The following is a 14,559-nucleotide window of genomic DNA, read 5'->3' as shown; positions in this document are numbered from 1 at the left end:
AACTTTATTATTCAAAGAAAGAAAGCAAAAAAACGATGGGAGAATGAAGATGATGATGAGAAAGACGAAATTGGGTTTCATTAACTGATCTCTAATTGAGATCCAGAGATTGTTCCTTTTTGTTAATATTATCCGTTTAGTCAAACACGAATGAATCGTCGAAGTGTGTCGCGAGCGGTGCGAACCCAGCCCTTAGTAATAGGCTCAGATATGTCCAGCACTGGTCCACAGTTACTGCTATGTCATGCGATTTCAACATTATTGGCATGTCCCTGCCAATGCGCATCGTCGCTCTCGTGTGTCAGATAGCGGCAACCCACACGATTTTCAAGTTCGCGCAGATCACGCCATGTCTGGTAATCCTTTTATAATTGAAATAAAAAAAATTTCTCATTAATTCTTAATTGTTATCAATCAGCTTCTCATGCAAGTTCAAAAGGTGAGTATTATTTATCGTACAAAATTTTATACGATTTTGCTTTATTGTCTTTATTTTCTATCATTATATTTACGTTATTCAATTTATATTGCTATTTACATCTAAATTATTATAAACAAAATATTTTACTAATAATAATTTTGTATTACATGTATTTATAACAAAATTTTATTCAATTATATTATATCTATTTACATGAATATTGAAAACTATTCAAAATTTAAAAATACTTATTTATCTTTATAAATCAAAGACTAAATAAAAATAATTTTTTATAGTTTTTGCAATACTATTCAAATTAAATAATAAATTAGTTTCATTTATTCTTTTTATTCAAATACATATAATTTGAATTATAAATATATACACAATTATGAATTAATAAAAAATAAAAAATAAATTAAAAATGATTAATAATTAATCGTTTTAACGTTTTGTAATATATAGTTTTATATATTTATTGTTTTTTATTATTTTATTAACTTACTTGCAACCAAATGTGCATTAAACTTTTGTCAACTGAAAATCGCTTTCGCTGCTTAACTTGAAGTAAATTATTAATTAAATCTATAGCTGAAAATAAAAATTAATATAAAATTAATATAAAATATAAAATTAAAATAAAAATAAATATAATTTTTATAATTTATAGTCAAAATGTATATAACTAATTAACAGATATTAAATTGAATATATTTTTTAAAATTAAAACTAATATTTTTCTGTATTAAATATTAAATATGAAATTGCGAAAAAAAATTAATTTACCATTAGTTGAAATTTCTTTCCATGGATTTGGAGGATACATAAAGGCAGCATTTTTAATCTGTTCATTAATATCTTCGTCTTCATTGAATGGAAAAGTTCCACTTAAAGAAACATACACTATAACTCCAACACTCCACATGTCTAAGGAACGATTGTAACCTTTATTTCTTAAGACCTCTGGTGCTAAATATGCTGGTGTACCAACAACACTTCTACGAAAACTCTTTTCTCCAATAATTCTTGCAAAACCAAAATCACATAATTTTACTTGAGTGAACTCGCTATTGCTACTTAATAAAACATTTTCAGGTTTTAAATCACAATGCACTATATTCTTACTATGTAAATGTTTCAAGGCGATAAGAATTTGTGTTATCAAAAATTTTGTAACTCTCTCACTTAATCGACCTTTCTTAGAACTAAGTATCATTTCCAACATATCACCTTTTAATTTCTCCATTACGACAAAAATTCTCTCTGGAGTTTCAAACATTCTTTCCAAATTTACAACACCCATATGTGAAAGATTTTGCAAAATAGCCACTTCATTTTTTAGTTGAGCCTCTTGTTTTGTGGGAAATCGCAATTTATCTATGACTTTTATAGCAACCTTTCTTGAAGTTTTACGATGAACTCCACCATATACAATACCAAATTGTCCAGACCCTAAAACTTCATCTGGAAAAATCTGATAGAGCTGTGACATATCCATAACATTTTCTTCTAATTCTTTAGCTTCAGATTCATGATCTAATAAAATAATAATAATAATTAGATGCACTAAATATGAAGAAAACGAAAGAATAAACAAAGAATAATGATTACACATACTAGAAGAACCACTAGTAACAGGCATCAATGCCTGCCGAATATTTATTTCCCAAGATCTAGCTAAATGAACATCAATACCCTTGTCTAATAGTGGAAATTGTCCTCTTTCATTGCTATACGATAAATTTTCTCCAACATAATAGTCTACATTCCCTGTTTTTAATTCAAAACAATGCATTGTTTCTAAAATATAAATGAATATAAAGTGAATAAAAAGTAAAATAAGCTAATAAGATATAAATTAAAATAAGTATGATAGACTTACGAGCGTAGGGTGTTTTGGCACTTTCAATTGTTAAAATTTCAGATAATGGAATTTCTTTATAATATTTTGATCCAATATCATTTTGAAATAATGTAATTGCTTTTGTATCAAGTCTCCAATAATGCCTTTTACTCTGAACAATATATAGAAATTAATAGTTAATTATAGTTTAATAAATATTTTATATTGAAATAAAAACTTACAGTAGAATCTCGATTTGTAAAGTGTACCATCCAACCTTCTTTTAAAATTTTAGAACCTCGTTTTTTTGTATGTTTTACACTCTGAACAATTCTCATCAATGGAATATTATTGCTAGGAGTTGAACTGCAGAATATGCATTATTATTAAGAGTTTAGTTACCTAATATAATATGCTACATTTAATATTATTTAATTCACCTTGCTGGTCTAAATCTATCGAAGTTTTCAGAAAATTTATCTCCATTTGGTGTATGAACCTAAAAATCCAATAAATATACATATTTGCAGTTTCTACAATTCTACATTAATTCGAGAAGTAATTAATAAATATAAATAACTTACAATATAATCACCATTAATTTTATTATCATCTAGTATAATCGATATATGAGTACGTGGTGCAAGAGATTCTGTGTCACTATCATTATCTCCCTCTTCATTGCGACCATCACATCTACCCTCTGGCTCACTTCCAACTCCACTATCAGGGTATTCATTACCTAATAATATTAATAATAAGAAAGTTTAAATCAGAAATGCTTTGTAAACAACTAAACCATGATTTCACATACAGTCAAATTATAAAAATAAGAAACTCATAAATTTAATAATTTATTTTTATAATATATTTAAAAAACATTAAATATAAGTATTCTATTAGAATATATATTGTGTTTTGTAATAAATATAAATTATATTAAAGTTTATCGATTGTATTAAAATATAGCAACATTATTTTTACTTATTAAATAGATTTTGAATCATAAGACACATAATTTTCATAAAAATAACTTATTTTTAGGGATCAATTATCAGATTTTACAATTATATACAATAAAATATTTACCTGCAAAATCTATAGAATTTTCTCCTGTACAGTCTTTGGGAATATTTTCTATACATTTTTTATGAGAATTATATTGACAATCTTTACATTGTAGACCTTGTTTAAATAATCCTCGTAATAATTTTTTACAAAATCCACAGACTGTTGGGCGTGTATACGTATGCACTACAAAGGTATGTGGAATTTTTACACGTGTTGCCAATTCTCGTTCTACCCAAGCTGACCGTCCACTTAAAGAGGGTAAACGAGATTGTTTTGGAGTTATAATACTTGGTATACCCTAAAAATAATATCAATATTGAAAAATAATATTAAAATTAAATTATAGACAAAAAAATAATGTGCACATTATTAATAATATATTATTTTAGTTTTTTAAATATAATCTGTTATTAACAAAATGTTAAATAATACAATAATTAATTAGTATTATTCAATACCGATTTCTAGTATAATTATTGATTTCATTTTAAAATATATTATTATACTATAAAATTATAAAACTTTTAATACAGTAATGTCATTATTAGTTGCACATATATATGTACCAGAGTACTGTTATTTTGACTGGAACTTGGGGTTATTGTAACACTGTGATTATCGTCACTAACACTAGTTAAACTACTAGTAGAGCCTTGACTTGGTGATCTTGGAATATTTAAAAACGTGGAACTCTGTCGCCTTTGATTTATATCTTGTGAACAATTGTTTGCAGTTTTTATCACACATCTTTTATGAAAATTCATACCACATCCTATATTAAAATAGAAAAATATTGAAATAAAGTTTGAAGAAAACATATTTTTCTAGTTTTGCAACAAACAATTTACAATGGTTGCATATCATAAAATTTACAAAATCAAATAACCTTACACAATACCTAATAATAAACTCACCTTCACATTTGAGTCCTTGACGAACAAGGCCAAACAGCATTTCACCACAAAAATCGCAAAATGTAGGTGCTTTAAAGGAGTGTACCGATAAAGCATGAGGTCGAATTGGAATTTCTTCAATTAACATCTGACCTAAGGTATGAAAAACATTAGTATCAAATAAATTGATAAAATTTATATTATCAATGTACTAAATACAAATAATTTGCCTGATATTATAATTTCAACTAATGTTTCATCAACAACTTCAGTTGTATTTGTAATTAGTTGTAATACATTAACAGAATTATAGTCATGTTTAAAAAGCAGCAGTCTTTCAAAAAGTTGACTTAAGCCATGATCTGGGCATTTGCTATTTATAAAATCACAGGCAAATTCCTTTAGAGACTTTAATGTCAGACTACCAGATTCTACTGTAACAGTATCTCGAGTTAATCCAAATTGAAAAAGAAAGGTGATTTCTAATCCTTCCATCTTTATCTATATACTGAGAAAAAAAAATAGATGATTTATTTACTAAATATAAATTGTAATTTAGACAATTTAATATAATATAAAATATATTCAAACATTATTTTTATATTTAACATGATGAAATTTTAACATGATCTAATAAAATTATTTATCTTAACGTACTTAGGTTTTTTTTTAATTTAAGAAATGTTTCAAGAAATAAATGTAATGAAAATTTAAAAATATTTTTTATACAACTCTAAAATAAATTTATCAATTTAAATGTTACATATATAAAAATTAACATTTTTTATTTAAAAGATTAGTATTATAATAAAAAAAGCAGTTTTATTTATACATAAATTGTATTTTAGAAGGGTTAAATATTTTTATTGATTTCAGTAGTATATTATTGAAATATATATCAAGGATAAATAATTGATTAAAATTTATTTCTATATATATTTAAAATTTTTTACAAATAGCATAATCAAACATAAATATTTTGAAATTATTACTAAATTTAAAAAATAAATTAAAACAGAAACTGTAAAGTACCAACAGTCTTCAATATAATTAATATATTAATAAATGAATTTTATATAAATAAGACTGTGTACTTTGTATCTATTCAATATTAAATGTGATATAAATGTTACCGTTTATCCTGTAATAAAGAGCATCTAAATGAAAAGAACATAAACAATATAAACACTCATGAAATATAAACACAAATTAGGTGAGAATAAAAGTTTAATGGCTAAAATGTTTTTTTTTTAATCAGTTTATGAATACACTACACTAATTCATAGATAACTTAAAGAATGAGGATTGTATGGATAGAAAAATTAATTTTGGAAAAATGTGAACATAACGTATTAAAAACACATAAGAGATAGAAAATAAAGGTAAAAGGAGATATCAATGAAATCCGGTGATCGCAGAACGTCAGCTTTCAAAACTAGCTCACTGTGACACACATTCGTTGTCGATGACATTTACAGTTATCTTTCAAGCAGGAAAACAAGCTCCTCCCTCTCTCGCACTCTTACTCTGTCTCTTTCTTTATGTAGCCATATATCTGTCTTTCTTCATGTCTCTCTTTTTTTCACTTACAATTGACGATGGAGTAAATCAAGTGCTGCTTAAACTTTACCTTTTTTCTCTCTTGCTCAGATTAAACGTGGCTTTTTTGCAACATGTGTTACCGGCTCTTTCTATCCTATTTTTCTTTTTGTATATATTGATTTACGTATAAAGAACTTGGAAGCAATAGCGCTAGAGCGAGAGAATTCATGTATCGACATAATAATGTATCATAATCCTTTTTTATCACTTATTACTGTACTAAGAGAGGTAGTATAATAATCTTCCCTTCGTTCTCTCTACTTATTCTGGTCGTCATTCAAATGTAGTTGCTATTTTGAAACGGTACATAGAAGGTAAATATTGTTTAAAGTCTAAATTAAAATGACTCGCGCACGTGGATGTTGCAGTGCGTAATGCTGTATAGCTTTTCTGTTTCGCATACATAACGCACAAACAACATATTAATATTGTTATAACATAATATTAATCAGTTGTCATTAATAAATTTGTATATAATTATTTCTAGTTTGGTTAATGAAAATGAAACAATACATAACCTACATCGAATTATATTAACCTCCTTTTATTTCTGTCACCGTATTATTCAATTTCATTTTTTTAACTTCATTTGATAACTTTTTAAATTATATTAATGGTATATTTATATTATAAGATCAACAAGGGTATTATTTATATTATCACATAAACGGTATTGTAAATATGAATAGTCCGAATATATATTTTGTGTGCACATGTGTGCGCGCGCACCTTGCAGGTGTGTCAATTCATATATTATTTCTATTTATCTCATAAATTTTAACAAGATTTTTCTTAGATTTTTCATTGATTAAACTGCGTATTTATTGTGCATATATTTGTATAAAAAATTGTATGAAAAATATCAAGTAAAATACTTTGAATCCATTTGTTAAAATAATTACAGTATTTAATATTATTTTATATTATGTATTCAAATATATATTCAGAATAAAGAATATTTTTAATTTTTAAATTACAAATTCTAAGAAAAATTGACGATTATTAAATATATAGAATATCTAATCATAAATTGAATAATAATTCTCTATTAAATTTTCTGATTTTGACTGTGTTGTTTAAGATAAAAACTTTTAAAGAAAATATAATTGAAGATAGTGACAGTAAACTCTTAATTTCATATTAAGTGCAAATATTTCAACAATTTAAAGTAGTAAAAAATCATATAATTTATAATTTTAACAAAAGATTAAAATACCTAATACTTTTTATTTTTCTAAAAATACCACATTTTTCTCTTTTCATTAGAAAACAAATAATTTAAATAATTTTGAATTTAACAAAAACAATTATGCTTTTGTTATATTAAATATTTATATTTGAGTAATTTTTAAGGTTAATATACAATAATTGAAACCTTTATATTAAATTGAAACTTTTATATTAAATTCATATGACTAGGCTACATAAATCCCTGTCATAAATTTTAGCTTTTATCTTTAAATTAGTAACAATTTTATAAAATTGCCTTTAATATTTTAAATTAATCTAAAATATATTAAATATATTAAAATTGAAAAAGAATAAATTCATTTAATTTCTGAATATTTTTTTATTTTCTGTTAAGTTTCATTTGAAATTTAGAAAAAGCATAATTAATTATTAATGTGGTTAATAACATTATTTTCTAACTCAATTTTTTTATAACTTTAAAATATATATTCGTCTCAATTCAGTTATGAATAATTTAATTTTATCTATTTATTGATTGGCAATGCATACAAATGTTTGACAGTTAATCACAACTGTATATAAAACAATTGCAGTGTGGAAAATAGTCCATTAAATAATATAATATAAAAATGTAGAAAATAGAAAAATTACGAAAACTAGAGAAATGAGTAACACATATAGGTTATCACACTTTGTACAACCATGTTGATCAGGTACCATTCAGGTAGGTCAATCATGTATGCGTCTCCTTCTGCCTTCATCTCTAATTGGCAAGGGCACAGACCCAACAAACACCACTTCACAGGAGTTCACTGTAATAATTACCATTACTAAGGAATATTTACAATTTTTTCATTTATAAATCTAAATTTTACTTTGATGAAAGTATATATTTTTATATTTATCCTTGCCTTGTAGATTAACTATCGATGTACAGTAGTGTAACTAATTTAATATCAAAGTTTTATTTTCTTAATTGAATATTTTATAATAGACAGCATATATAATAGATAGATTTATAATAGATGTGCTGTATACATTTTAATACTTAAAACCAATTTTATTTTTATCTATAATATATTTAAGTTTTATCAAACATTTCAGAACTATTTTTTAAAAGGAATTACTAATAAATCTTCAAATTATTTGATAATTTTAGGGAAATAATTCTTCAACAGAATTATAGAGAAATATTGATTAAGTAAGTGTCATAATAAAAGTATGTAAGTATAAACGTAATAAACATAAAAGTAGAAGAATTAAACAAATATATACAATGAAATATTGATAATTTTAGCGTACAAATGCTATTTCAGGACTGTTTACATCTTAAAAATTTTTTAATTATTTGTGCAAACCTGAATTTTTTTTTAATCACAGCAATTTTTGCATTTCACCTATACACTTATTAATATTTTAACTCTGATAAAAGTTTTAAAATTCTATGTTGCCATTGTGTTCTGCAAAACATACGTAATATAGACTTTTATTATCATAATAAAACGAGCTATCTCAATAAACATCATAAGAAACTCAAGTTTTTTTTTATTGAATTGATATTAAGTCTGATTTAATATTATCATGTAAAGTGGATTAATGCTATCTTATGGTAATTAAACTTCCAACTTGTGGAATTATATATAGAATAATTTCTTTAGGATTATGATCTCATTTTATGATCTCATTTAATATACTTTGTAATTTTGTGTACATTTATGCGTGCATAAGTACAAAACTAATTAAACACTTCAAACTAAAATCTGCTTATACAGTCAATAAACTTTTAAAATAAATAAATCAATATATATTTATTTATAATATATATTTATTTAAATGTAATAGTTCATAAAAATTATAATTAATGAATTCAAGTTACTATATAATATTATCAAACTAATGATTAATTTTTAAAGTTAATGATATGAATAGTAATTTTTTGATAGTTGTGTTTAGTACATAAGTTACTTTGAATCTTGCTTCTTCGAAAATAATATTTTCTTGAAAGAAAAAATTATATTTCTTTCAAATATTTCAATAACAAAAATCAACATTATTTAGCTAAAGAAAAGTCCATGAATATACATAGTTTATGAAAAAAATTATAATGGTGATTACGTAATATAGAGTTCATTCAATTTTTTATCACATAAAATAGGACAGCTAAGTAAAGACTAAAAGAACTCTAGTGTAAAATATTGAGAAAACATAGGAAGCCTAGAAGCTAAAACAATATTTGTTCATTTCAGCATAATTAAGAAAAATACAATTATTGTTTATATATTGTCGTGAAGCTACTTTCAGAATTTTTTCTGAGTAAATAAGTTAAATAAATCAAATAAAAATAAAATCATGCAGTTGATGTAATACTTAATAGTATTCTTTAATTAGTATATCAAATATCCTTAATTAATAATTGTTATAAGTATATATTTAATCAATTTTCAAAATAATATTTGTACATAAAGTTCCAATAAAAATATTAATTTATCTAAATTTATCAAGTTTTTGCAGAACTTTATAAACATGAAAAAAATGAAAATTTTAAAAAAGTTTGCAATAAAATATACTGCCATATAACAATATTTAATAAATACAATTTTAAAAAATTATAAAATATTACGAATACTAAATTTGATATAAACATTTAAAAATTAGTATATTTTATTGTTTTCGAAGTCATTCCATAATCGGTCATTAAATATATATATCATCTATCTTTAATAAAAACTAATTATTTTATTAAAATATTATTTTATTCGTCTTTTTATTAGTGTTTAACATTTTCTTTTTGTATAGATTTTAAATGTCTGTATACTTAAGAATATAACGAATATCGAATTTTCTTAGCTTATAATTTTATTTGCTTCTACAAATCCTAGCATATGAAATGCTTGTATAATAATGAACTCATATTTAGATATAAAATTTTTATAAAAAGGAAGTTTTCTAAATGTTAACTTATAGAATAAACGCTCGATAGTAAACATTATAATAAATTTATTGTAAAAGTTCTTTTTAGGCTAAAGACTTGTTTGGTTTTTTACCTAATAGTTAAAAGAGTGAAATCTGAATTGATGGACCTATGTATTAAGTCAGATTTAAAAAATCTGAATAGCTGTCTTGATAAAAATTATAGAAATATATATAGATTATTAAACAAATATATTTTAGATAAAATATCTCGTAAAACGTGAATAATTGTTATTGAACAAATTAAGACATCTTAAAATAAAAGTTGAAATTATATAATAAACATATAGTTAATGTGTTCATATTAACAATATAATTTCGCCTTTAGAAAATATTAATTTCAACTATTCACTTGTCATTTATTTATTGATAAATTAATATAAAATACTTGCAAAAAATCTAATTTATAGACCATTTAATTAATACACTGAACTATCTAATTTATAGATACTTTATGAATGATTATTTAATTTTAATGTCAAAACGTATATTTTCTTTATTGTTATTTAAAATAATTTTAAACAATAATTAAAAAAATATTATTCATTATTCTAAAAAATTACATTTTGATTTTCTAATATATTATTTATTATTAATCCAATCATTCTGATATATTTTTTCAATTCATAACAATGCACATAAACATTTTAATTAGGTAAGTTGTGAAAAAGATTAGGAAAATAATTTTATTTATTAAATTTTTTATTTTTTGAATAAAATGGATATACTATTCTCATAAAGAAAGTAAAAGAAAAATCAATATAAATTACAGTTTTCACTATAATAGTTGATTATTCCATTAAAATTATATGTTGTCAGATTTAAGAATATTATCAATAAAAGTTGCAAGTTTGACATCTTTCATAGATAATCCATTTACATCATGAGTCGATAATGTTATGTTAACTCTATTATATACATTGCACCATTCGGGGTGATGATCCATTTTCTCAGCCTGCATTGCAATTCGCATCATAAAACCAAATGCCTGACAATAATGAATAATAATTCATATTAAACTGTATATAACATATTAAAATATATTGTTAACAAAATTTAGTTTTTTACATTACCTGATTGAAATTTTTAAAAGTAAATTCTTTATGAATGGCGTCTCTATCCTTTTGAACAATCCAACCATTAGTAAGTAGTGGATTTAAATTTTTTTGCCTTTCAACTTCTGTTAATTTGGTCTACAATATAATAGAATTCATCATTAAATTAAATTTAATACATTTTCATATATTTAATTATTACTCATATTATATCATTAATTATATTATAAATATTTAAAATATCATTTCTTATTTTGAAATAATTTTTGCAAGTACTTCAAATAAAACAATTAAATGTACCATTATTTATAAAATTTTAGTTTTTAATATTTATATATAAGACTATAATATTATGTAATGACAAAGGATAAGAATATATACATGAAAGTTCAAGACTTTTTACAAGTTTAATCATATAATTAATTATTTTCTAATTAATTAAAAATCAAAATTCAAATATCTATCAATGAACTTGGAAAATAAATTAAACTAACACAAAATTTAATAAATCTAATTAAGACACTTTTTTTTTAAAAGAATATATAAACTTATATTAACAAAAACTGAATAAAAATCATAACATTTTAATTCAAATTAAAAATAAATAAAGAATATATCCCAAACTATTTAAACAAATTAAAATTTATATTATTATAAATATATCTCAACAAACAAATTAAACTTTTAAATATGTAATACTTTTTAAACCATAATTTATTATAGTATTAAAACAAACATCACAAATTAATTTAAAATATTTATTTTTAATTTGAATTCAAATATTATGATTTTTATTCAGTTTTTGTTAATATGAGTTTACATATTCTTTTTAAAAAAAAAGTGTCTTTTGATTAGAATTATTAAATTTTATGTTAGTTTAATTTATTTTTCAAGTTAATTGATAGATATTTGAATTTTGATTTTTAATTAATTAGAAAATAATTAATTATATGATTAAACTTGTAAAAAATATATAAAAAAATATGGTAATGACTAGGAAAAAATATAATCAATAGTATTTTTATTCTCAAATTAGAAGTGTGAATTATCATTCGCTTTTTACCTGTTTTCGAACGAGGAACTGAAATAAAGTAATTGCGACCACTTGTTCAAAAATTGGAAAGTAAATATTACTATATACTTAATGTAAATTCAGAAATGAATATATTAATTAAAATATTTTAATCGTATTTTAAACATACTCAACCTCTAACATCATTTTAATAAATACAAAGAACTAACCATTTTTATTACAGTAATTGTTCGTTGAAATTCAGCTGTCTGATAAAAAAATAAGGAAAATCGACCGAATACTTCGATTCCTAATTTTTTAAATATGGCTGTCATGATCCTAACCTATATTGACTGTATTTTTTGCCCTTTTTTGAAATATGAATTGATTACTGATTAAAAATTATTTTTAAAAACTCAGACAGCCTTATATTCAAAAGTATGAATTAATTATTATACGTAAGGTATTAATGAAACGTTTATTTGCTTCTAATTGGTGAAAATAAGAAGATATCACACTATCCATAGTGAAATAACATAACTGAAAATACAATTTCTATTTTAGGATTTTAAAAATTTATTTGAAATACATATCATTTATAATTTAAAAAGAGTTTAATTTATTTTTTTTTGCTTTTAATTGAGTGCGAAGGTAGTGGTAATTTATAAATTACACATTTTTTATCATCTTTATGTTGCACTGCATGAGTCCATTTTGCAAGTTCAAATAATTTTTTAATACCTATTCGAATTTTGAACATACTAGAAAAGAGTTCCAAATCTAACTTAAAATTCCAAATTATAAGACCTAATATTATACAATGAATAATCCCTTTATCTTTCATTCTACCTGGGCGTTGTCTAAAAAAATAATTGAAAAGAATTTTAAAAAATTATTTGTAATACTTATTATATAATGATTAAAAAAACTCTTAACATTTTTAAAAATTTACCTTCCATTATTGCTCGCAATACTATAGGTATCAATTATATAATTATTAACTTCAGGTGAATAAGGACATACAACTATGTCGGATTTTTTACCAAATTTAATAGGATTATTTAACCACAAAATTACTCCTTCAATATATAACAATAATGCCATTTTCATAGTATATTGCTGATCATCTTTACAATATTTTACAGTTTTTGAAAAAAATTCTGCTTTGCTAAAGAAAAGAAAGATCTTTTTTAATTTTTGTTAAAATTATATTAAAAAAAAAAAAAGATTAAATATTTACTCTTCTATTTCATTTAAAGCTTCATTAATTTTACTGTACAATGTCTTTAAAATATTATCTGGCACAATATCATTAATATTATAAATTTCACATAATTGATTTGCATTTTTATTAATTGGTGGTAAAATTAAATTATCTTCCAAGTCATCCTTTATAGTAAATTCAAGCTCATCTCTCTGTATCTCAATGTCTGAAATGAAATAATGAATATTATTAAAATTATCCATTTAAGTAATATTAATTAATTTAATAAAGGTTAAAAAATATTTTTAATTTTAATTGCTATTAATTTTTGTTAATATAGTATATTCAAAATATAAATTAAATTTGTTCTTATAATTAAACTTACGTGACACTGTCTTTTCTAATTGATCTTTTACATTTTCAACATTTATTTTCATTTTTTCGTATTGCTCTGTTCTACGCTTTACTTTTTTAGAACCAAACTGCTTATTCAAAGCAACTACTTGATTTGTTTCATTATCAGTGGTAGTGTTAATGTATTTATTAAGTACAGGAGCAACATTCCATCTTTCAGCTTGTATTAATTTAATTTTGCCAGTTTTTTTATTACGAATGGCTAACATAGTATATGTTAAATCATTAGTAAAATCTGGCCTAAAACCTCTATAAATGGTTTGACCATTAGATAATGCTAAAATAATTTTATTTGTTTTATCGTTAAATAAGCCAATTTTGATTTTCTTTGATTCTTCTTCTTTAAGCTTACCATTTTGAAAGTTTACTATAAAAATTTAATGTTTGTTATTTTTTAAAAAGATTAATTTTTAAATACATATACATACCTAATATCGGCTGAATCTTTTGAGGATTAATTATCACCTCTTCTACAATTGCTTCTATCGATTTTTTCATTATAATTATTATTTAATTACAACCTACCTCTGTCAATATTATCTTTTGTTAAACAGACCTATTATTTTGAACGAATGATTATATTCATTTAGGTTATGTTATTCAATAGTATAAACCTTGGGTTAATTTTTGACCCAATTAAAAAAATTTATATTATTTTGAAGTTAGCTGAGAGTATAGTTCTTTCTATAAGTTAATAATGTTCTTAGTACTTAATTGAGTACATTAAGTAAATCATGAACTGTATTGAAATTTAAACTTGTACCAATATTTATTTAATTCATTTGGATATATACAATATTTCGATTAAATTAAAATTATAAAATTAATTATATATTTAGTATTTTTTAAAACAAAATGCCGCTATTTTAAATATAAAATAATT

At 22.6% G+C, this 14,559-nt stretch overlaps 3 protein-coding genes across 3 annotated transcripts; all 3 read right to left on the bottom strand.

The window, feature by feature from the left end:
- PKD (serine/threonine-protein kinase D3) lies at positions 1-5,437 on the bottom strand. The gene is made up of 13 exons (XM_011502680.1): positions 5,362-5,437; positions 4,459-4,736; positions 4,250-4,381; positions 3,902-4,107; positions 3,354-3,633; positions 2,849-3,006; positions 2,705-2,763; positions 2,507-2,630; positions 2,304-2,436; positions 2,039-2,221; positions 1,208-1,957; positions 927-1,012; positions 1-362 (listed from the first exon to the last, which is right to left on the bottom strand). The coding sequence occupies exons 2-13, from the start codon at positions 4,721-4,723 to the stop codon at positions 243-245; spliced, it is 2,496 nt and encodes an 831-aa protein (XP_011500982.1). The 5' UTR covers positions 4,724-4,736; positions 5,362-5,437; the 3' UTR covers positions 1-242.
- Positions 5,438-10,768: 5,331 nt separating this feature from the next.
- Pcd (pterin-4a-carbinolamine dehydratase) lies at positions 10,769-12,453 on the bottom strand. Its single transcript, XM_011502679.1, has 3 exons — positions 12,289-12,453; positions 11,065-11,184; positions 10,769-10,979 (listed from the first exon to the last, which is right to left on the bottom strand). The coding sequence occupies exons 1-3, from the start codon at positions 12,391-12,393 to the stop codon at positions 10,797-10,799; spliced, it is 408 nt and encodes a 135-aa protein (XP_011500981.1). The 5' UTR covers positions 12,394-12,453; the 3' UTR covers positions 10,769-10,796.
- A 224-nt stretch (positions 12,454-12,677) lies between these two features.
- LOC105364835 (uncharacterized) lies at positions 12,678-14,181 on the bottom strand. The gene is made up of 5 exons (XM_011502865.1): positions 14,105-14,181; positions 13,648-14,043; positions 13,299-13,488; positions 13,011-13,226; positions 12,678-12,918 (listed from the first exon to the last, which is right to left on the bottom strand). Exons 1-5 carry the CDS (start codon positions 14,172-14,174, stop codon positions 12,678-12,680), a joined length of 1,113 nt encoding a protein of 370 aa, XP_011501167.1. The 5' UTR covers positions 14,175-14,181.
- Between the last annotated feature and the right edge of the window lie 378 nt (positions 14,182-14,559).

The sequence above is a fragment of the Ceratosolen solmsi genome, unplaced genomic scaffold (genome assembly GCF_000503995.2).
Source record: "Ceratosolen solmsi marchali unplaced genomic scaffold, CerSol_1.0 scaffold15, whole genome shotgun sequence".
Classification (NCBI taxonomy): Eukaryota; Metazoa; Arthropoda; class Insecta; order Hymenoptera; family Agaonidae; genus Ceratosolen; species Ceratosolen solmsi.
Note: the sequence above shows the minus strand (reverse complement) of the source record. Positions and strands in the feature narration are given on the sequence as shown.